We start from the raw sequence: 22,867 nt of genomic DNA on the forward strand, positions 1-22,867 counted from the left end.
ACACCCAGTGCGGGGTTCAAACTCATGACCCCAAGATCAAGAGTCTTGTTCTCTTCCAACTGAGCCAGCCAGGTGCCCCTAAAAAGATTTCATTTCATTACTTAGCCAGAGAAGAGATCTTGCCATCTGTGACAACATGACAATACACATACTGTGTTGAATATAAATATTTTATTGTTTACTGTGAAGAAAGATGAATTATAAAGTAAAATTAATTGACTAATAAAAATAAGAGTTAATATAATATTTCCTAGATGCTTTACCAAGCTATTCCTATTCTCAAAGAGTTTGCTTTCTAATGGAATAGTAGAAAAATACTTCTTTCCTTTTTTTGTAAGATCTATTCTCTTAGTAACTTTCAAACATATAGTATTATTAACCATAGTCACCATGCTGTACATTACATCCCCATGACTTATTTGTTTGAAAACTGGAAGTTTGTAACTAAAAGTCTTTCCCTTTGTTAAAAGGAAAAACCTCGCTTATACTGTTCATTCATATGCATTCATTCAATGAATGTTGAGTGCTACTCTCTACCCAGCACTGTGTCTGGCCCTGGGAATAGAAAGTCAGTTAGACCCTTGACCTTTTCCTAACTTTGAGAAGCTAGTCGAGAAGGGGAAGCAGAAAATTAACCCGCAGTGTGATGAGGGCTGTGGTGCTCATATGCATAGGACTAGCAAGGAGGGTACCTACCTACCTGCTACTCTGAAGAATCCGAGGAAGTGATGCCTAAATGGAGTTTTAAAGAATATATAGCAATTATTGACCTTTGGGAACAAGATGAGTTTGGTGTTACTGCTTTGTAAAACTCAAGTTAGGGTACAGTGGAGATGTGAGATAAGAGAACGCAAGGATGACTCTTAGGGTGTCCTTGATCTGCCATAAAAAAGAAGCTTTTTTTTTTGACTTTATGATTTTGGGGAACCATTCCACGTATAACTCGGAAGGAGGAGGGATTTGAGAACAGGATTGGAGGGAAAACTAGTTAGGAGGCAGTATTGTAGGCAGGAGACAGCCTGAACCAGGGCAGTTGTAGAATTGATGGAGGCAAGTGCAGTATAAAGCCATATGATGCTGATGGGGCACTTGTGCAGAGTGTCATAATTCCTGCTTCCTGATCTCTTTTCTTGGTTCTTTTACCAACAAACATGACTTAGTGGAAGCATTTGTATACCAAAGGAAATAATTTATCTATTTTTTCCTCCCACCAGTTGTTTGGTGCCATGGATTTCTATAAGAAAAGACTGGATAGTTTTGTCAAATTTGTTGTAACACAATTTGATCTGTGGTAGAGGTTTAACATCAGTGGAAAGGGAAGTATTAAGTTTTAGAATGATACATAGGATTTAAATCCTGGCTCTGCCACTTACAAGCTGTTTGATCTTAGGAGAATTGCTTAAACTCTCTTGAGTTTTCTTTTCAGTAAAATAGGGCTTACTTGTGATGAGAAAATGAAACTGTAAAATGCCTGTTCAAAGCTGGGTAGAAAATAGAGGTTTTGATTTATTTATCCTTTCCTTAAAGCAACAGAGTATACATACTCAGTGGGGCCACATATTGCTCTGAAGGGAGGTGATGTTTGGTACTTTCAAGAGGGAGAGGGTAAACAAAATCTTTAATGAATAAAACTGATATACTGCAGTACATATAAACATATAAGCAGTATATCTGTAGTATTCAAATGTCATGGAGGTAGGCAGCTTAGGAAAATGTATAAAAGGGCTTCTTAAGGGGACAGAATGAAAACAAGGTTCATAAACACTCCATTAGAGTTCTTAGAATTCTGCTTGCTTAAATAAGGAATAGTAAGGTATGTAAAACACTAAGGAATGTCATTTTTTTACTAATATTTAATGGTGGTCAGTTCTGGAGAATTCACTATTTTGAGACCTATTCAGACTTTTACCAAAAAAAATTAAGTGCTACCATATAATTTTTATGTTTTCCAAATAAATTATATACTGAGTATTTTATAAAATACTTAGTACATTTATGGTAACATTGATAATAACTAAATGAAAGGTTATTGCCATAGAAATAATTTATCCAAATGAAGTTTAATGATAAGTTCATCAATTAGAACTTTCTATAAATTATTAACATTTTGTATTTGGAGGCTTTTATTAATATTCAAAATTTAAAATTAAATTTGTGTGCCTGCCCTTCAATTTAGCCATATTCTGGTAATACTATATCATTAGTGAATAAAGTGTTTATGTGTAAGTAAATGTTTTAGCTAACTGAAACTTTAAGTGCCAAGGCTTTTAAAATCTGTAGTATTTAAACTGATGTACTGAGTAATTCTAGCCAAGTGCCATGCAAATTCATATTTCTGTTTATAAATGTGGGAAGGGGCTAGAGCTCTAAGAGATTGCATGTACATAATGATTAAGCCACATCACTAGTATCCTCCATTCAAAGCTCAGAGTCCGTATAATATTCTAGTAGGAAAAATGAAAATTAGCCTTTCTTTGTTAAGATTTAAAAAGTCCTGATTGTAAATGTAGTACATATATATATTATTAGAAATAAGAAAATTATTTCATTATTATACTATTAGAAAATAGTGAAATATAAAGAAACAAAAACATTCCACAAACTAAAAATAACTAATTTTATTTTAAAGATTTATTTATGTTTGGGAGAGGGTAGGGGGTGGAGGGAAAGAGAGAATCCTAGGCAGGCTTCACACCGAGCATGGAGCCTGACGACGGAGCTTGACCCCACAATGCTGAGATCATGGCCTGAGCCAAAACCCAAGAGTCAGATGCCTAACTGACTACACTATCCAGGCACCCTCAAAAGTCACTAATTTTTATGTTCTATCTGTTCTTCATTAACTTTTTGAACAGTGATTATCATTCTTAACTTTTTATTTGAAACTCCTTATTGAAAGTTACTGTCAAAGGATGTTCTTTTTTTTTTTTTTTTTAAAGATTTTATTTATTTATTCATGAGAGACACACAGAGAGAGGTAGAGACATAGGCAAAGGGAGAAGCAGGCTCCATGCAGGGAGCCCGATGCAGGACTCAATTCCGGGGCCCCAGGATCACGCCCTGAGCCAAAGGCAGATGCTCAACCACTGAGCCACCCAGACGTCCCTCTAAGGATGTTCTTAAAAAAATGTTTTTGTGAAATGGTCGTTTGCTTGTGGGCATTTTGTAGACTTCTAAAGGTTATTCTAAATTTCTTCAACAAGGCATTTCCCCCTAAATTTCTATTTTAAAAAGTCCACTTCGGAACAACACAATACAACATTACTTATCTTCAGTCTACCTATTTACTTTTCTTCCTAGACTTTTCCATTTATTTTCATTTGGTTTTAACATAACTATAGATAGAATACACAAATCTGTATTCTACTGGTTAAACATAAATACCTTTCCATAACCTTCTCTGTTGGTCTAGTTCAAGGTTGTGAACTACTTTTCCTTTGAGTTGGATTGAGTCTTCAGAGACATTTTAATATGCACAGTATCGACTCACAGTTTTAAAAACAATTTTCAGTTAGTTCCTACATTGAAAATTTGGGAGAATTCACATGAAAAACCTAGGTTTCTGGCTTCTGAAAAGCCATAGGATCTTAAAACATTGGGCTTACACTCTCCTATGATAGCACTTGGCAGTGGCTGCCACCTTTAGATGGACCATGGATTCTCTAGTTTACCAGATAGTCCCATCACTCCATATTGTCTCTTTATGTTATACTAAACTGCATCACTCATTTAAGTCATCTACCTTGCAGTCTCTGCTTGAGGTTATCATTAAGCAACCCTGGGTTGAACTCTTTTGTTTGTTGCTGATTCTATATCTGTTTTTATTTTATAGGAGAAGATGTATGGTCTTATGCAAAGGGTCTTCCTCACATGTTCCAGCAGGGCGGAGTATTCTACAATATTATGAAGAAAACCATGGGTATAGTTAATATCTGATTTTATTCTTAGATAATATCTCCACTTAGGCTATTGTAAGATTAAGAAATGTCAGTATTCTTCTAAAGCTATATCCAACATTACTTTTTGGTATATATTTTTCTTTAGCAGTCTTCCTAGTTAAAGTGGGTTATTATCCTGATATGGTCAGCTCTGTTTTCTGTCGTATTACTAAAAAGTCTCCTGTTACTTTCTTGCTCCTATTTTCTCATTAAATTATGTATATAATTCTTCATAACTAAAGACAAATTGTGAAATTAGGAGCAGATTTGGTTATAATGCTAGTGACTGTACCAGAGACAGATAATACGGTATTTTTGTTGTTGTTGTTATGTTTTGGCTATTTTTATTATATACATACGTTAGTGTTTTCAGGACTTTAAGAAATAGCTCATTTTACGTTTAATTTCTTTTCACATTGTGTATATGTTGTTTGTAAAGATATGTGAAAGTATACAATGTGTATCTTCAGAATTTTAAGGTCTTAAGAAAATGGTTGGCAGTGTGTATGTTTGGACCTTAAATGTTTTTTCAGAGATTTGATGTGAATGATTTTGGCGTCAGACTTTATCACTCTAGCTTTTTCATTTTTTCACCTATCTGACCTCTCTAGACATTAACTGCAAAATCACTATTTATGGTTTTTATCTCCTACGTACCTTCTAAAAAAAAAAAAACAAAACAAAACAACTTGACTGTTGTAGAAATGTTCAAACATATATAAAAGTATCAGGAATAATATAATGAACCCCATTTACCCACCACTCAGCTTCAATATTTATTAGTACTCATGAATACTTAGTGTTTACTAGGTATATAGCACTTTATACCTATGATTATCTATCTACCTCTCAATCGTCTACATAGCTATCCATCATCTACTTAGAAAGACTGAGACAGAGATGCAGAGACAAAGACATCACACCTACATGTATTTTCCAAAGATCAAAACAGCTTTCTTTTAATCACTCTAGCTAATCTAATGGAGTAAGTATTCAGAGATGAAATAAAATCATAGCTGTTCACTTACAGGTCTCTGGTGACATAGAGTGATTATTTCCTTTAATCACTCTAGCTAATCTAATGGAGTAAGTATTCAGAGATGAAATAAAATCATAGCTGTTCACTTATAGGTCACTGGTGACATAGAGTGATTATAGAATTATATGCATCTCTGAATGTTTAGTTAGTCAAGGTGCAAACATTTTAGAAAGGGCAAACCTAGTGGAACCTTGGAAAAAGAACTCAGAGAAATAAAGAATTTAATGAAACTTTAGAGAAACCATCAGTTTGAGTATAGACTAAAATGAAATTCATTGACAACAAAGAGAAGATTGAGGAAAGAGATGATTAGAAATGGGAAGAGCAAAACTCAGGTGAGCCTAATCAAATACGAGTTCCCAATGTAAGTAATCAACACGCTGTAATCAGCAATGTTGTTACATTGCATAAGAAATGTGTTACAACTGCAGGACAGCAGGGCTGGACTCTTTTCTCATGGAGCATAGGTTTCACTTCATCTGATGCTAATTACCTTTCAGAGTCAATAGACGATCATCTGTGGAAGCTGAGTCCTTTCAATAATGATCCAGAAGTAGTGGGCACAGATCCTCAGCAGAATCTGCTTACCCTTTCTGAGACCTGTATAGAGTCACATATGTTACCCTTTTAACAATTTGATATTTAGGTTCACTTTCCATTTTGCCTGAAAATGAGAATTTTCATTGTGATTACATTAAATAAATGTATAAGCATAATTAAATTAAATATGTTATTAGTAAATACCAGTTGTTTAAAAAATGCTTTCCTAAAGGGATATTGTAAGCATGAACATTTAAAATCTTAACTGAGTTGCTCTTAGTGCAACTATGGAAAAGGCATGATAGCCTTGACAAGTGTTGCTTAGTTACTGACCATCAGTTATTAGTTTCATCAGTGCCACAGAAGAAGATGAATTACTGTGTAGTAGGGCCAAGGAAATAAGGACCCATCTTCTTGAGGTTCAGTCTTAAGATCCTATGACACAACAATGTCACCTGTAAGAATATATCGTAAGGAAATAGTAAAGAAAGCAAATGCATACAGATAACCAACCATTCCAATGTTGTTTGTAGTAGGAAAAAGAGTGGAAACAAAATATAGTTCCTCTAAACAAAATAAATGTGATAAACATTTTTTAAATAAAATAAAATAATTGTACATCCACATTATGGATGTAGTGACTAAAATGAAGCTTTTGAAAATCATTAATGACATGGGAAAATATTTACATATAAGGTTTAATGAAAAGTTATTATACAAAGTCAATAGGATATAACACTAGTTTGTTAAAAATATTCTGTATATGTAATGTAATGCATATGTGGTAAAAAATCTTAAATTTTTTTGAAAAAAAAAAAAAACATCAGTACATTTCTATTCCCCTCAACTAGACTATTTTAAAATAAATGCCAGATATAATTACATCTATAAGAACTTCAGTATGTATCTCTAAAAGTAAGAACTCTTTTTTAAAAAAGTACAATATGATTATCACCTATGAAAAATATGAAAAATAATTTTTAAAACATGACCAAATACCCAGTGTTTACAATTCCTTGATTTTTTATTGTCTTGAAAAAAAAATTTTTTTCTTTCGGTTTATTTGAATCAGGGACCAAAGAATGGCTGGCTGACTGGTTTCCTTCCCATCCTCCTAGATCCTATTTTTCTTCCTTCTTTCGTTCCTTCCTTTGACATGGTTCTTGAAGCATAATTTGCATATAGCAAAATTCACCTTTTGTGGGTATAAAGTATATGAATTATTACAAACATATATAGCCATGTAGCCACCACCACAATCAAGATATAGAATATTGCCATCATTCCAAAAAGTTGCCTTGTGTGCCTTTCTAATTAATCTCTTACTCCTATCCCTAGGCTTTGACAACCGCTGATTTTGTTTGTCTCTTTATGTTTGCCATTTTCTTATCAGCATATAAATGGATTAATATAACCTTTTGTGTCTGACTTCTTTGATTTAGCACAGGTGTTGGCAAATTACTGACCATGGGCCATATCAAGCCTGCTGCCTTACTGTATATAAGGTTTTATCAGAACATTAAAAAAAAAAAAAAAAACAGCCACACTCATGTTTACATATTGTATACAGCTGCTTTCACACTACAGTGGCAGAATTGAATAGTTTTCGGCAGAGACTATAATGGTATGAAAACGTAAAGTATTTACTGTGTTGCTCCATTACAGAAAAAATTTGCCAATTTCTGTTTAACTTAATGCTTTTGAGATTTGTCAATCTGGTTGCATGTATTAGTTTATTCTTTCTTATAGCTGAGTAGTATTCCATTGTATGGATGTATCATACTTTTAAAAATCTAAAACTGATTGAAGGACATTTGGGTGATTTTCAGTTTTGGGCTCCTATGGATAAAGTCACTATAAACATTTGTGTATAGGTCTTTGTGTGTGGAAATATGTTTCATTTCCCTTTTGTAAATACTGTGGAGTGGGATTGCTGAGTTATATGGTAAGTATATGCTTGTCTTTATAAGAAACTTCCAAACCATTTTCCAAAGTAGCTGGACCATTTTGTATTCCTTAGCACTATATTAGAGTTCCAGTTGCTCTGTTCCTTACCAGTACTTGGTAGTGTCAGTTGTTTTTAAAACTATTTTAATAGGTTTATAGTACTATCTTGTAGTGCTTTTAATTTGCATTTCCCTAATGACTAATGATGTTGAGCATCTTCTCATGTACTTTTTTGCTTCCTTCTTCTTTTGCTTATTTTTAAGTTGGTTTGAATCTTTTTTTAGTTGAATTTTGAGAGTTCTTTATATATTCTGGGCACACATCCTTTATCAGGTGTTTTGCAAATATTTTCTCCCAGTTTATAATTTGTCTTTTCATTCTCTTGACAGTATCTTCTGAAGATCAGAGACTTCTAATTTTGATAACTAGTTTGACATTTTTTTCTTTTATACTTTTTATGCCCTATTAAAAAAATCCTTGCCTAATTAAAGGTGACAAAAATTTTCTTCTATGTTTTCTTCTAGAAGTTTTGTAGTTTTAGGTTTTATATTTAGGTTTATGGTCTATTTCAGGTTTTTTTTTTTTAATATGTTACAAGTTATCAGTTGAGGTTCATTTTTTTATGTATGGATACCCAGTTGTTCCAGCACTGTTTGTCCAAAAAAAGTATACCATATCTGTTAAATCAGTTGACAAAAAAAAAAAAAATCAGTTGACCATGGATCATATATTTATCATGAACTTGAAAAAGGTAAATTATATGCAAAATATAGTGTCTGTAAAATTATTTAAAAAATCAATTGACCATCTTACATGTGGGTCTATTCTTAGAAACTTTTATTTGTTGATCTGTCTCTCTTTTTACCAATAACTAGTCTTGATTACAGTACCATTAAAGTCATTCTTGAAATCAGTTAGTATGAGTCCTCCATCTTTATTTTTTCTATTTTTTGAAGTTTGTATTTAAATTCTAGTTAACATACAGTGTAATATTAGTTTCAGATGTACAATATAATGATTCAACACTTTCAAAGAACACTGGGTGCTCATCACAAGTGCACTTCTTCATCCCCATCACCTATTTAACCCATCCCCCCAATGCCCTCCCCTGTAGTAACCATTAGTTTGCTGTCTTTAGTTACAGGTCTATTTCTTGATTTCCTCTCTTCTCTCTCTCTCTCTCTCTCTCTCCCTCTCTCTTCCTCTCTCTCCCCCCCTCCCTCCCCTCCGTCCCTCCCTCCCTCCCTCTCTCTCCCTTCCTTTTCCTCCCCCCTTTTCCCCCTTTGCCTATTTGTTTTTTTTTACGTTTTTTAAAAAAGATTTTATTTATTTATTCATGAGAGAGAGAGGTGGAGGGGGCGGAGACACAGGCAGAGGGAGAAGCAGGCTCCATGCAGGGAGCCTGATGTGGGACTCAATCCTGGGACTCCAGGATCACGCCCTGGGCCAAAGGCAGGTGCTAAACTGCTGAGCCACCCAGGGATCCCCTGCTCATTTGTTTTGTTTCTTAAATCCCACGTAAGTAAAATCAAAAGGTGTTTGTCATTATTTACCTTATTTCGCTTAGCATAATACTCTCTAGCTCCATTCATGTCATTGAAAACATCTTTATTCTTTCCCAAAAAAATTTTTTGGGTATTCTAGGTGCTTTGCTTATCCATATAAATTTTATTTTATTTTATTTTATTTTTTTTTTTCCATATAAATTTTAGAATCAACTTGTCAGTTCCTACAAAAAAATCTACTGGGATTTTTATTGTGAATTGTTGACTCTATATCAAATTGAGGATAAATGGTATTTTTACAACATCGAATCTTCTAATTCATGAAAACATTGTATTTCTCCACTTACTTGTTTTCTTTAATTTCTCATCAAAATTTTGTAATTTTCAGCATTCAATTCTTACATATCCTTTGTTAGATTCATACCTAAATATTTCATGTTTTGGGAATGCTATTTTATTTTATTATTTTTTTATGGGAATGCTATTTTAAAAGATGGTTTTTTAAAGTTCCAATTTCCTGGGGCACCTGGGTGGCACAATTGGTTAAGTATTGGACTCTTGGTTTTGGCTCAGGTCATGATCTCAGCTCAGGGTTGTAGGATCGAGCCCCGATGTTGGGCTCTGCACTCAGTGTCAAGTCTGCTTAGGATTCTCTCCCTCTCTTTCTATCTGCCCTTCCCCGTTCTCTCTTGCTCTCTCTCAAGTAAATAAATAATGTTTTTTAAAAAAATTCCAATTTCTTTTTGTTCTTTGCTAGTGCATAGAAAATAAGATAGGTTTTTATGTGGTGACCTTGTATCCTATAATCTTGCTAAATGCACATATTCTAGGGATGCCTGAGTGGCTCAGTGGTTGAGTACCAGGGCATGATCCCAGGGTCCTGAGATTGAGTTCTGCATCACTTCTCCCTCTGCCTGCGTCTCTGCCTTTCTCTCTCTCTGCCTCTCTCATGAATAAAAAAATAAAATCTAAAAAAAAAATAAATGCACATATTCTAGTAGCTTTTTAGCAGATTCTGTGGGATTGTCTAGGTAGGTCATCATGTCTTTTGCAAATAAAAGACAGCCTTATTTCTTCCTTTTCAGTCAGTTTGCCTTATATTTCTTTCTCTTGCTTTATTGCACTGGCTGTAAGTTCATTGCTGAATAGATACGGTGAGAACAGACATCCTTGCCTTGTTCCTGATTTTCAGGGGAAAGCATTCAGCCTGTAGTTTTTTCAGAAATGCCCTTTATCAGGTTATTCTATTGATAGTATACTGAAAGTTTGTATTTTGAATGGATGTTAAATTTTATCAGGTACTCTTTTCCTGCATCTATTGAAATGATCTTACGGTTTTTCTTAATTTATTGGTAGGGTGAATTACATTGATTGATTTTTGGATGTTGAATTTGATCAGGTTTCTTCCAGGATCTTTTGAAATGATCTTATGGTTTTTCTCTTGAGTTTATTAGTAGAGGGTGAATTACATTGATTGATTTTTGGAACTGACTTTGCATGCTGGATTCAAATCACTAGTATTTTGGTGAGAGATTTGCAACTGTGTTCATGGGGTATAATGGTATATACTTTTCTTATAATAACTGTTTAATCAGGGTAATGTTGGCTTCATAAAATAGAGTTAGCAAGTGTTTATTCTTCCGTTTTCTGGTAGGTTTTGTAATACTTTGATACAATTACTTCTTAACTGGTAGAATCTATAGTGAAGGCATCTGGGCTTGGAGTTTTCTTTGCTGGACAGTTTTTAGCTATGAATTTAATTTCTTTAATAGAATCCTCTTAAGGTTATGTTTTTTTTCTTGAGTAAGCTTTATTAGTTTAGTCTTTCAAGAAATCTCTCCATATCGTCCAAGTTAACAATTTTGTTGGCATAAAATTGTTCAGAATATTTCTTTACTGTTCATTTAACATCTGTAGAGTCTGTGCTCTTTCATTTCAGATACGGGAAACTTGTGCCTCTCTTGTTTTGCTGACCAATCCAGCTAATGGTTTATCAGTTTTATTGATCTTTTCAAAGAACAAGCTTTTGGTTTCAGAGGTTTAATCTATTTTTCTGATTTCAGTTTGATTGAAACTGCCCTTACGTTTATTTTTTCCTTCTTTATGCTTGCTTTGGGTTTAATTTGCCCTTTTCTTTCTAGTTTATGGTGAAGCTTAGATTATTGTTTATAAATTGTTTTGTTTTCTAATAAAAGCATTAAAGCTATAAATGTCTCTCTTAAACATCCCACCCCCCTTATTTTTGAATCCTTTTCTTTTTACTTTAAATTTTTACTTTATTCTATATCCTGAATTATTTTTTTTTATATCCTGAATTATATTGATAACAGTTAATGGGGTTTTTAAAGGTTAGTATTTAATTAGGATTGAGTAATGGTGTTCTGAGTAATGAGGGTAAGTATGCACGAAATGAAACTGAATGTAACTTCCCTCATTCGTTTTTTGTGGGGGGGGGTGGATGGTTGTGGGGATGACTCTTGATTATTTACTAAATAGCCTTGTTTCTGGTTTGAAATTACTATTTTTTAAACATTTTATTTATTTATTCATGAGAGACACAGAGAGGCAGAGACACAGGCAGAGGCAGAAGTAGGTTCCATGAAGGGAGCCCAATGTGAGACTTGATCCTGGGACTCCAGAATCATGCCCTGGGCTGAAGGCACGCACCAAACCACTGAACCACCCAGGCATCCCATGGTTTGAAATTATTATTATTATTTTTATTTATTTTTTTTTAATTTTTATTTATTTATTCATGAGAGAGAGAGAGAGACCCAGGCAGAGGAGAAGCAGGCTTCATGCAGGGAGCCTGACATGGGACTCGATCCCGGGTCTCCAGGATCAGGCCCTGGGCTGAAAGAAGCCCTAAACCACTGAGCCACCCAGGCTGCCCCAAAAGAACTGTTTTTAAAACAAATGGTCCTGAGACAACTGGATACTTATATACAAAAGAATGAAGTTTTGACTTCTACTTCACACCAAATAAAAAAATTAACTCAAAATGTATCCACCACCTGAATATAGGAGTTAATACTAGAAAACTTTTAGAAAAAACATGGGCATAGAACTTCTTGACTTTGGATTTGGCAAAATCTCATTAGATATGACACCAAAAGTACAAGCAACAACAGAAAAAAGATAAAAAACAAACTTTTGTTCTGTAAAGAACACCATCAAGAAAGTGAAGAAACAGTGGCATTTGGGTGGTTCAGTTGTTAAGCATCTATCTGACTCTTGCTTTCGGCTCAGGTCATGATCTCAGGGTTGTGAGATCGAGCCCCATGTTATGCCCTATCTGAGCAAGGGGCCTGTTTAAGATTACCTCTCTCTGTGCTGTCTCTCTTAAAAAAAAAAAAAAAAAGAAAAAGAAAAAGTGAAAAGACAACTCACAGAATGAGAGAAAAATTTTGCAAATTATGTATCTGATAATAGATTTCTATCTCAAATATAAAAAACTTATCAGGGGCATCCCGAGTGGCTCAGCAGTTTAGTGCCTCCTTCAGCCCAGGGCGTGATGCTGGAGACCTGGGATTGAGTCCCACGTCGGCCTCCCTGCATGGAGCCTGCTTCTCCCTCTGCCTGTGTCTCTGCCTCTCTCTCTCTCTGTGACTATCATAAATAAATAAAAAATTTAAAAAAAAAAAATGGGCAAAGGATCTGAACAGACGTTTCTCCATAGAAAATATATAAATGGTCATTGAATACATGAACCGATGTTTAGATGCTCAGCATCATTAACCATCAGAGAAATGCAAATCAAAACCACAATGACATAGTACTTCACACTCATATCTGGCTGTAATCAAAAAAGCAGATAATAAGAACAGTTGGCAAGGAGATACAGAGAAATTAGAATCCTCATACTGCTGGTAGGAATGTAAAATGGTGCAGCCACTTGGGAAAACAGTCTGGGAGTTCCTTAAAAGGTTTAACGTGGTTATAACCCAGCAATTCTACTCTTAGGTATGTACCTAAGAGAAATGAAACCTGTCCACACAAAACTTGTACACAAATGGTCATAATAGCATTATTTATAATAGTCAAAAGTGGAAACAACCCAAAATTTCCATCAACTGATGATTGGATAAGTAAGATTTAGTATATCCATACAATGGAGTATGTTTGGCAATTAAAAGGAATGAAGTACTAGTACATGCCATATCATGCATGAACCTTGAAAATATTACGCTGCATGAAATAAACTAGTCACAGTAGACCATATGTTATTCCATTTACATGAATGTCATGGAATAGGCATACCTATATATAGAGAGAAGTATTGACTAGAGCTGGGAGTTAGGGCAGGGGGAGGAAATGAGAATGACTGCTAATGGGTTTGGATTTTTGGGGGGAGTGATGAAAATGTTCTAAAAGTGATTATGGTAATGGTTGCACAATTCTGTGAATATACTGAAAATCATTCAGTTGTATACTTACAAGTGAATTGTATGTGAATTATCTCTCAGTAGAGCCATTGTAGTTTTTAAAATATTACCTGTGTTATTTATCCTTTTTTAGGAAGTAGTTTAGAGCTCTGAAGTAAGAACATCTGAGATCAAATTTTGGTTCTACCACCTACTGCCTGTGTGACTTCTAAGTCTCAGTTTCTTAATTAATAAAGTGGGTATTATAATTTCAGGGTAGTTAGGACCAAATGAGATCATGCACAAAAAGCAGTTACCAAAGGACCTGGTACTTAATAAATAATTAGCTAATTAGTTTGTTATTATAATATCAGCTGTTATTTGCAGAATAATTAAAATTCTTTTGACTCTAACAACCATTTGAAATGGGTCATTGTCAGAAAATTATTTTACTTTTCAAAATACAGTTCCTTCAAATATTTGTGGCAAAGTTTTATATTTTTTAAAATTTCATTTCTTTCTTTGAGTAATCTCTACACCCAACATGGGGCTCCAACTTTTGATCTGAGATCAAGAGTCGCATGTTCCTCTGCCAGGTGCACCTCACCCCTTTTGTTTAGGACAGATGGATGTGGCAAATCATTATTATTATCTTATAATCAGAGAATCAAAGTATATCAAGCCCTCCTCACCCCAAAAACACATATACCCATATCCTCCAAAAACTGGAATGTGTTTCTCTTACTTTTTTCAAATTCACCCTAACAAACAGATGGTTATATCTACATTAGAGCAGAAATATTTCCCAAAATATCTAGACTACTAATATTTCTATTCTTTATAATTGGAAAGATATTTTAAAGTTCTTTTGCTTAAAATGTAAGTTTCTTTGCAGGTCTTTATACAGAGATAAATGCAGACATGAATGACAAATTTAGTTTTATTTTATTTTTTTATTTTGTTACTTACTTTTAAAGATTTTATTTATTCATGAGAGACAGAGAGAGAGAGGCAGAGACAGAGAGGGAGAGAGAGAGAGAGAGGCAGAGACACAGGCAGAGGGAGAAGCAGGCTCCATGCAGGGAGCCCGATGTGGGACTCGATCCCAGGACTCCGGGATCATGCCCTGGGCCAAAGGCAGGCGCCAAACCGCTAAGCCACCCAGGGATCCCCCACAAATTTAGTTTTAAAACTTGTATAGGTATCTTTCATCTTATGTTGAGTTTTGTTTGAGTTTGAACTTTATGAAAATGAAAATTATGCTTTATTTATACATTCTCTATGATTTGCTTCTTTTATGCAACACTTTTTCAGATTCATTCATGTTGATGGATTCAAGTACCATTCATTCATTTTCACTACTATATTCTGTTGTATCATTTTAATATTATTCACCCATTGTTCTCCTGATGCATTTTTTTTTTGATGTAAGGAAGAATGTAGCTCTAAATATTAGTATACATATTTTTTGGTGTATATATGTGATGGAATTGTTATGTGATAGAGGAATTTTAATACACTTTGATTTTTAAAATCCAAAAGACTATTTAAGTTATATGAAACCTGAATGATTATGCTTAGAGGGAGCACAACCCATAACACTGATTTTTTGTATTGATTTTTTAATACATATTTTAAATGTTATTAATAATGTAAAAGGTCTAGAAACTATAGAAATGGGAAACATCACCTATAATTTTTAAATATTTGCCTTATATGTATGTGTTTTGGCTTCATTATAATTATAGTGCTTAGATTTGTTTCCTGCTATTCATGCACATTTTGCTATATATGTGAAGCATCATAGGTTTCTTATTTATATCAATTATTAATAGCTGCATATTAATAGGTAGACCATAATTTTCTTAACCATTCTCTTCTTGATGAAAGCTTAACTTAGATTGTTTTCAGTGTTTCATTGTAAATACTCTGATGAACATGTGTGGGACTAGGATTCTTTCCAGGGATGGCCAAGAGAAAGCATCACAGTAGCAGTCTGGAGACAATTACAAAACTATTTTTGATCTAATAGAGGAACCAAAACTATTGACTGCCTGATTTATATTAGGCACTTGTAGTACATGCTTTACATGTTTTCTCATTTAATCCTCAAATAATCAGTGAAGTGAATAGTATATCCATCATTATACTTACCTGATTGTATTATAATCTGTTTGGACCTGTCTCCTAAGAATTACATTTTATTTGAGTCTTCAGGGTCTATTTTAGTTCTTGTCACATAGTGAGACTCAATAGATGTTATCCATTGAAATGACTGTTTGAAAGTTTTGCCTAGGGTTATCCCTGGACTTTAATCATTCAAAATTCTCTTCTTTGTTACCTTGTTTCTTTCTTTTCTTTTCTTTTTCTTTTCTTTTTTTTTTTTTTTTGTTACCTTGTTTCTTGATCCAGGTTTTACAGATCTCTGAGATAGGGGATTGGTAATAAGTGGATTCCAGGGTTGTGGCCTGAAGTGCACTATTTAGACCACATCTCTGATTTTAAGTTTTGTCTGTCTCTTTTTTATCAGTTACCTCTGCCAAAAATTTTCTGTCAAGAGGAAATCTTAGCTAGATTTGTATTAATGGATACTTATCACTGATGAATGTTTATTTAAAATTACTGTATGTTCTTTATTCATTTGGGATTCTTTTCTCTTGTTATTTGGAATATTCACAGTGAGATATATTAGAACCCCTCTGTAGCTTCTTTCAGAGGAGGGAGGAAGAACTATTCTTGATAACCTACAAAGCTGGGGGCTAACTAAATGCCCACTAAGCATTCCAGAGTTCACTCATCCTTCACCTCTGTATTTGTATAGCATTAACAGTTCCATTCATTTTTAACTAGTTTGCTTTTGCCTTTATATGTTTTGCCATATATATACCCTTTTGTAGCATACGTTGTTAAGAGTTCTCTATTTCATGGCTTCTACACTGGGCATGGAGCCTACTTACAAAAAAATAAAATAAGAGTTCTGTACTTCATCTTTCTTTTGGTGTTAACATAGAAAATCTTTGGTTTTATAAAATTTGAAAACCTCTATTTTTGCATACTTGGAGTATACTTTGATTAACAAATTTAAAATGTAAGGATATTGAGTAGTTTAAAATACAATTTTCTTATACACAAGCTGGAAAAAGTATTAAAACTTTGGAATACCAGATAGTGAGACCAAGGTCCTCCACTAGAAAATAAAGAGAAGCCTGCTTTTAAGTTCTTCTATTGCATCGTTAGTTGATTGTGAGAAGTAAAAATTGCAGGAGTCATTTGAGGAGCATCTGTAAGTCAGGCTTATTTTGGTGTTTGTGACTTACCAGAGAGGAATAAGAGGAGTAATAAGAAATACAGCTATTTCAAAATAATTGAATTAAGATCTTTTTCATTATTGTGACCAAGTGTCACTTCTTACAGTTATACCAAAGACACAGTGCATTAATGTTTCCTAAATATGCCCTCATAATTACTACTTTAACTATGGAATTTCTTATTTTGAAAGTTCATATCTTTTATATTTGTGAAAGATATATATACCTAAAGTACACTGAGAAAACTATGTTTATTCTACTATTCTATAATTCAGTAGAATTCCTTATGATTTTTAATTCACACTGTACAGCACACTTTGCCCTTATAGGTATTTTTACAAAGTTTTAATTTTTTTTTTTAAGATTTTATTTATTTACTCACAAAAGACACACAGAGAGAGCAGAGGGAGAAGCAGGCTCCATGCAAGGAGCCCGATGTGGTACTCGATCCCGGGACTCCGGGATCACGCCCTGGGCTGAAGGCGGCGCTAAACTGCTGAGCCACCCGGGCTGCCCAAAGTTTTAAATTTGAATTAGCAAATGAAAGTATATTTTCTTGTCGCTTTACTGTAAGCATTTGTTTTAATAATACTGTTGCTAGTGTTTTCTCATAGCTTAGCTGTTTGTTTCAAGCCCTTTTCCTAACTTTGTAATAGGTTAATGGTATTTGTAAAAAAACAAAAACCTCACAGTTTCCCCTGGGGAACTACAGTAAGGTCTGTCATGATATTTCTTTTTTTAAATATTATTAAATTCTATTAATAAATATAATAAATTATTTTTAAGTTAGTTTTGTTTTCAAAACTGTTCTGGATATTGTTGAAAATTCACTATTTCAACTATAATTGTGTTTACTATATAAGTAAGACTTTAAAATGTTAAATACCTTTTTTCCCCTTCTTTAGGTATGGCTGATGGCAAGCATTGTACTTTTCCACATCTGCCTGGCAAAACCTTTGTCTATAATGCTTCTGAAGATAGACTGGAATTGTGTGTGGATGCTGCAGGACATTTCCCCATCGGTCCTGATGTTGAAGATTTAGTTAAAGAGGCTGTAAGTCAGGTTCGAGCAGAGGCTACTACAAGAAGTAGAGAATCAAGTCCCTCACATGGGCTATTAAAACTAGGTAGTGGTGGAGTAGTGAAAAAGAAATCGGAGCAGCTTCATAATGTAACTGCCTTTCAGGGAAAAGGGCATTCTCTAGGAACTGCATCTAGTAACCCACACCTTGATTCAAGAGCTAGGGAAGCCCCAGTTGTAAGGAAGCATAATACAGGGACAGACTTTAGTAATAGTTCCATTAAAATAGAGCCTTCTGTATTCACAGCTGCTCCTAGTAATAGTGAGCTTATTCGAATAGCTCCTGGAGTAGTTACAATGAGAGACAGCAGGCAGCTTGATCCTGATTTGGTTGAGGCCCAGCGAAAAAAATTGCAGGAAATGGTTTCTTCTATCCAGGCTTCGATGGACAAGCATTTGCGGGATCAAAGTACAGAGCAGTCACCATCTGATCTTCCTCAAAGAAAAGTAGAAGTTGTAAGTTCTTCTGTGAAGTCTGGGAGTCTTCAGACTGGCTTACCTGAATCTTTTTCTTTAACTGGTGGCACTGAAAATTTGAATACAGAAACAACTGATAGCTGTGTGGCAGAGTCCCTGGGAGCTGCATTTGCCACAAGGTCAAAAGCACAAAAGGGAAATTCAGTGGAGGAGCCTGAAGAGATGGATAGTCAAGATGCTGAGATGACAAACACAACTGAGCCAATGGATCACTCTTGATTTAATTAGAGGCTAATAAAGGCAGAATGTTTATTGTGAATATGTAACATTTGTTGGCTGGGCCACATAACTTGATTAGTCATAAAAAATCTTGTACGTATATAATTCAAAGATTATATCTTGTTATTCAGTGCATGACAGCAAGTGTGTGATTGGCAATAGCTTTTAATATACTGCTGCCCAGGCTGGCTCTGAATTCCTATAAATTAGTTATTAGATCTGCTGAATTTCTTCCATACATGTGGCTCTTTGGAAGTTTTTTGTAATTTTAATTCCATGAAAGTCTTAATGTTTCAAACATGAAAATTCTCTTGCTAATGTTTGATTTCCTGAAAAGGCTAGAACTGAGGGGGGAATGAGATTTTGCTAACATCGATGTCATCAAGGTAACCATTCCACATATTTGAGTGTCAAAAGATTTATGTAAATTTAAAGGTTATCTGAACTAAATTGTATTTTAAAATTCATAGAAGGATTTATTAGAGACAGATCTGACATTTCCGTGAACGTAAACACATTCATACAGATACATATTCTTGATGAAAATATCTTGAGAATAGAGTGTAATGATATAACATTTTGCTGACTTGAGCAAGGCTGGGGGAAAATATCTATTCTAGAATGATAAAGTCAATGTGATTCAGTAATGTTGCTGTCTGAGCCAACACAGCCAATTGTGTGCTCTGTTGTTGATAAAATGTTACCATTATTTTTTTAATCCTGGCCTGGTCAAGTACCACTGAATTTTTTTTTTCCTTAATCTTGAGAAAAGTTGATTGCAAAGTGTGGTAGAAAATATAAAAATAATGGTAGCAGTAGTTAATCTCTAATTTTCAGAGTTTGTCAGATTCACAGAGAATTTATATATAAGAATTTATCTTTATGAATGAGTTACATTGTTCTACAATTTTGATCAATGGTATTTAAGCTTATATATGCTAAGTGTCTTTGAGCCCCTTTGAACCAAAAAATGTTTCCTTTTTTCCTTAGCATCCATAAGATTTTCTTTATTTGTTGGCTTCACTTGGATTTGGATGCAAATTTTACTGGATCAGACCCTGATCAACTGGGCATTTGCTTAAATAGTGTATTCATCAAATCTTTAGTGCCAGTTTCCTCAAAAAGCAGCTTTCATGCTTATTATCTTAAAGACAAAGAATGTTTATCCTGAGATTGGTATTGCACTATTTTATCCTGTTCTGCAAATCTGTATTCTGAAATGTACATTTCAATCCATCTTTTTCTTTTGTTCACTGAAATTAAGTTGAATTTGAATGGATGAAAGACAAAATGTATGTTAATACAATCTCTTATCTAGAGCATTAAAGCCTGGCTGTCTCTGTTTGCACATGTAACAGATGCAGAACTGTGTTTGCAGTCTAAGAAAATTTACATCAGAAAGTATATTATTAGATGTTTCGAAATTTCAACCTGTTGATTTATAATGAACATAGACAGTATTTTGACTTGTGTTTCCAAAGAGAGGGAGGTTTCGGATTTCTTTCTATGAAAGTATCTCTGGCTTAATCCACTTACTAAATGAATTACTCCATTCAAATAAGGAAAGAATGGAGAATCTAGACATTTTGCAGGTGATATCTGAGCAAGATAATATATTTGGGTTAGTTTTATCACATCACATTTTAAACCGTATTTTATCTCAATTCTTCTAAATTTACTACCAATTATCTTAATATGTTAAGAGCAGGAAAATTTTGGACTTCTGTATTGTGCACTCATTTTGCATAAAGAACTGCAGCTACCAAATAATATTTCCCATTTAGTTATATAGGTGCTTCTGTGTATTAATCTAAAAATTACAAATACCACTAACCACTATAATTATTTTTGGCTTTTTCAGCCACTGAAACTGGCTTTTTCTTATTAATTTAAATACAGAAAAACTGTTTAACAAGCAAATGCACTGCTTCCAGGTAAACGATATAATCACCTTTTCTTTAACAAATATTTTCTTCACCTGTGGCTTGGCATGTTTAGTTCATAACTGACAAATATACTCTCATAGCATATAGTAAAAATATCAGAAATAAATTTTATCTTCCTATTAAATACTTGCATTTAGTCAAATTAGAGTGCACTTGTGAACATTAGAAGGCCTTTAATCTCTGATCACACTATTAGTTTCTCTTGCCACAGCAATGCTATTTAGAAGACAGGTAGGTATGAATATAATAAGAATAGTTTGGGTTCTCCTTTGATAAAGAATAAAAGGCTTGATTTTGAGAATGGTCAGATTTTTTGAAATTATTTTAAATCTGCTGAAATTCGTTTGGGGTAATTAGTAGTTTTTGAGAAGTGGGCCAGGTATCAACCTCACAAAGAAGTTTTAGAAACAGTTTTTGTTAATTTTCATCCTTTGTTCCATATGGTTTTCATAATCAAATACATGACTACAGAATTCTAAATTTTTAGTGCTGCCATTTGTGACCACCACAACTTTGAATTCAAGCTAGAGATCATAATCAATTAAAATATTTTTTTGCCCTAGAAGTAACATAACTCCATCTTATAATTTAATTTGTGATGTTTCACTGAAACTTGAAGTAAAATTGTAAATTTTTAGTAATCCATTTTATAGGTAATCATACCAAGTTTGAATTGATGACCCAAAGTCCAGGTAGAGTTGAAGGTAGTGTATGTGTAGAATATTGTAATGAGAAATGGTTGAAATTGAAGAACATGAGACACTGCCAAATATTATGAGCGAGAATATAATGAACTACAAGGGAATGGTTACTCAGGAACTAGTTAAAGAGCAAACCCAAGGCCTGTTTTTTCCCCTTTTACTATGTTTCAAGTATTTTATTGGGACATGTTAGGATAAAGACCTGAGAAATTTAGCAAATGCTACTGACTGTGAAATTTGCTTTATATCTTCTGATGATTTTTAGTTTGGTTTTTACAATCAAGCCTACTGCTCGCAATTAAGATACCAATCTGAAATGCATCTGTGAATCCCAGCCACAGGTCCTTATTGCCATTATTTTTAAGTACCTAACTTAATTTGAAATGAGCAGACTTTTGCATATGGTCTCTTACCTCAGGGAAGATCACTTGCTAGCAACTCATATATTACTAATGACAGGTTTTTGAGAATTGTACTGACATCACGTTAGCTACTAAATGCAAATTTATAACTATTATTTTATGTAGTTGCCTACTAATACTGGCTGCTAGTGAACATTTCTTTAAAAATTTAGAGGTCACTAATAACTAATCTTTAGGTATGAAGTTAACTCATAACTTCTGTCATTAATTATGCTTTGGTCAATATAGCAACAATATCATACTGTGTTTATTTCAGCATATCAACACAGTTTTGTCTTCATTTTTCAATAGAAGTTTGAATTGGCCTACACTTAAAATACTGCAGAGTAGATTTTGAGTTTCATGATTACCAAAACAAGGCTTCCATATTAAGATTTTCATAAAAACCTTTGCAAAATTGAATTAAACTCCATTCAGTATGAATTTTAAATGACCTTTTATCACGGTAGTAGTGAAATACATACTCTATGTAAGTTGGGTAGATACATTCTACAGTTCATGGTTACCACATAATTTAACAAAATTGTACATCGTCAAGACTGTTCATAGTTGACATAAGATAATTTTCAAACCAGAACTATTCATTTGAAAACATACCATAGTAGAATGTTTACTTAAGAAATAAAAATAAAGAGCTATTGTAAGATTTGTAGCTAACTGTAAGTTCTGCCACTCTTAATAATTCTTTGAGATGCTAAGTGTTTCAATTCATATTTAATGATAATTAAATCGTGGAAATTTTAAAGTTTGTTCCAAAATAGCAGAAATTGTAAAAATTGTGAATTACTGGAGAAAATGCCATTACTTGTATATCTGACATTTAATTTTTTAAATTATGGAGTCTACATGCTTTTGTAGTATAATATTAATACAATGATTATTATTCTCTTGTAAAAGAAAAGGAAAACTAGTAAAAAAAAGTTTTAGTTGATGTTATCTGCTTGTGAGTATCAATTACTTAGTATTAAAATTTGAAGGTATTGCATACTTTTCTTGAGAATGCACAAGTCCCTTCCTGAGCCTTTATGCCTGTGGTAGGGCAATAAAAGACTGAAAAAGTTATCATTATTTTCAGGTTTATTGGACTTGAAGACTTAGTGCCAAGAGCTAGAAAGTCTACTTTTTTTGGAGGGAAATACTCTTTAGAATATGTAAAAATAAGTGATAATGTAAATATTTAGAAAAATTACATAGCAAGTGCTTTAACTGCTCAAAATAGTATAAATGTTCTATCATCCCTAAGGCACTGGCTGTTACCCGTTATTTTCTGATTCTGTTGTTGCTGTATATATTACATTTGAGTAATAAATAATTGGTAATAGTGTATTATAACTATATAGTGTTCTACAGCACACCTCACTGTACAGTATTTGAAGTTTT

General features: G+C 33.6%; 1 protein-coding gene across 1 annotated transcript in view; it reads left to right on the top strand.

Annotated features, from left to right (window-relative positions):
* The window catches only part of VCPIP1 (valosin containing protein interacting protein 1), a 29,589-nt gene extending 7,501 nt beyond the window's left edge, over positions 1 to 22,088 (top strand). The window contains exons 2-3 of the mRNA XM_041769033.1: positions 3,833 to 3,919; positions 17,547 to 22,088. Of these exons, the coding sequence (XP_041624967.1) occupies positions 3,833 to 3,919; positions 17,547 to 18,418 (959 nt within the window). The 3' untranslated portion in view covers positions 18,419 to 22,088. The remainder of the gene's footprint in view (positions 1 to 3,832; positions 3,920 to 17,546) is intronic.
* The last annotated feature ends 779 nt before the right edge of the window (positions 22,089 to 22,867 follow it).

The sequence above is a fragment of the Vulpes lagopus genome, chromosome 9, assembly GCF_018345385.1.
Source record: "Vulpes lagopus strain Blue_001 chromosome 9, ASM1834538v1, whole genome shotgun sequence".
Classification (NCBI taxonomy): Eukaryota; Metazoa; Chordata; class Mammalia; order Carnivora; family Canidae; genus Vulpes; species Vulpes lagopus.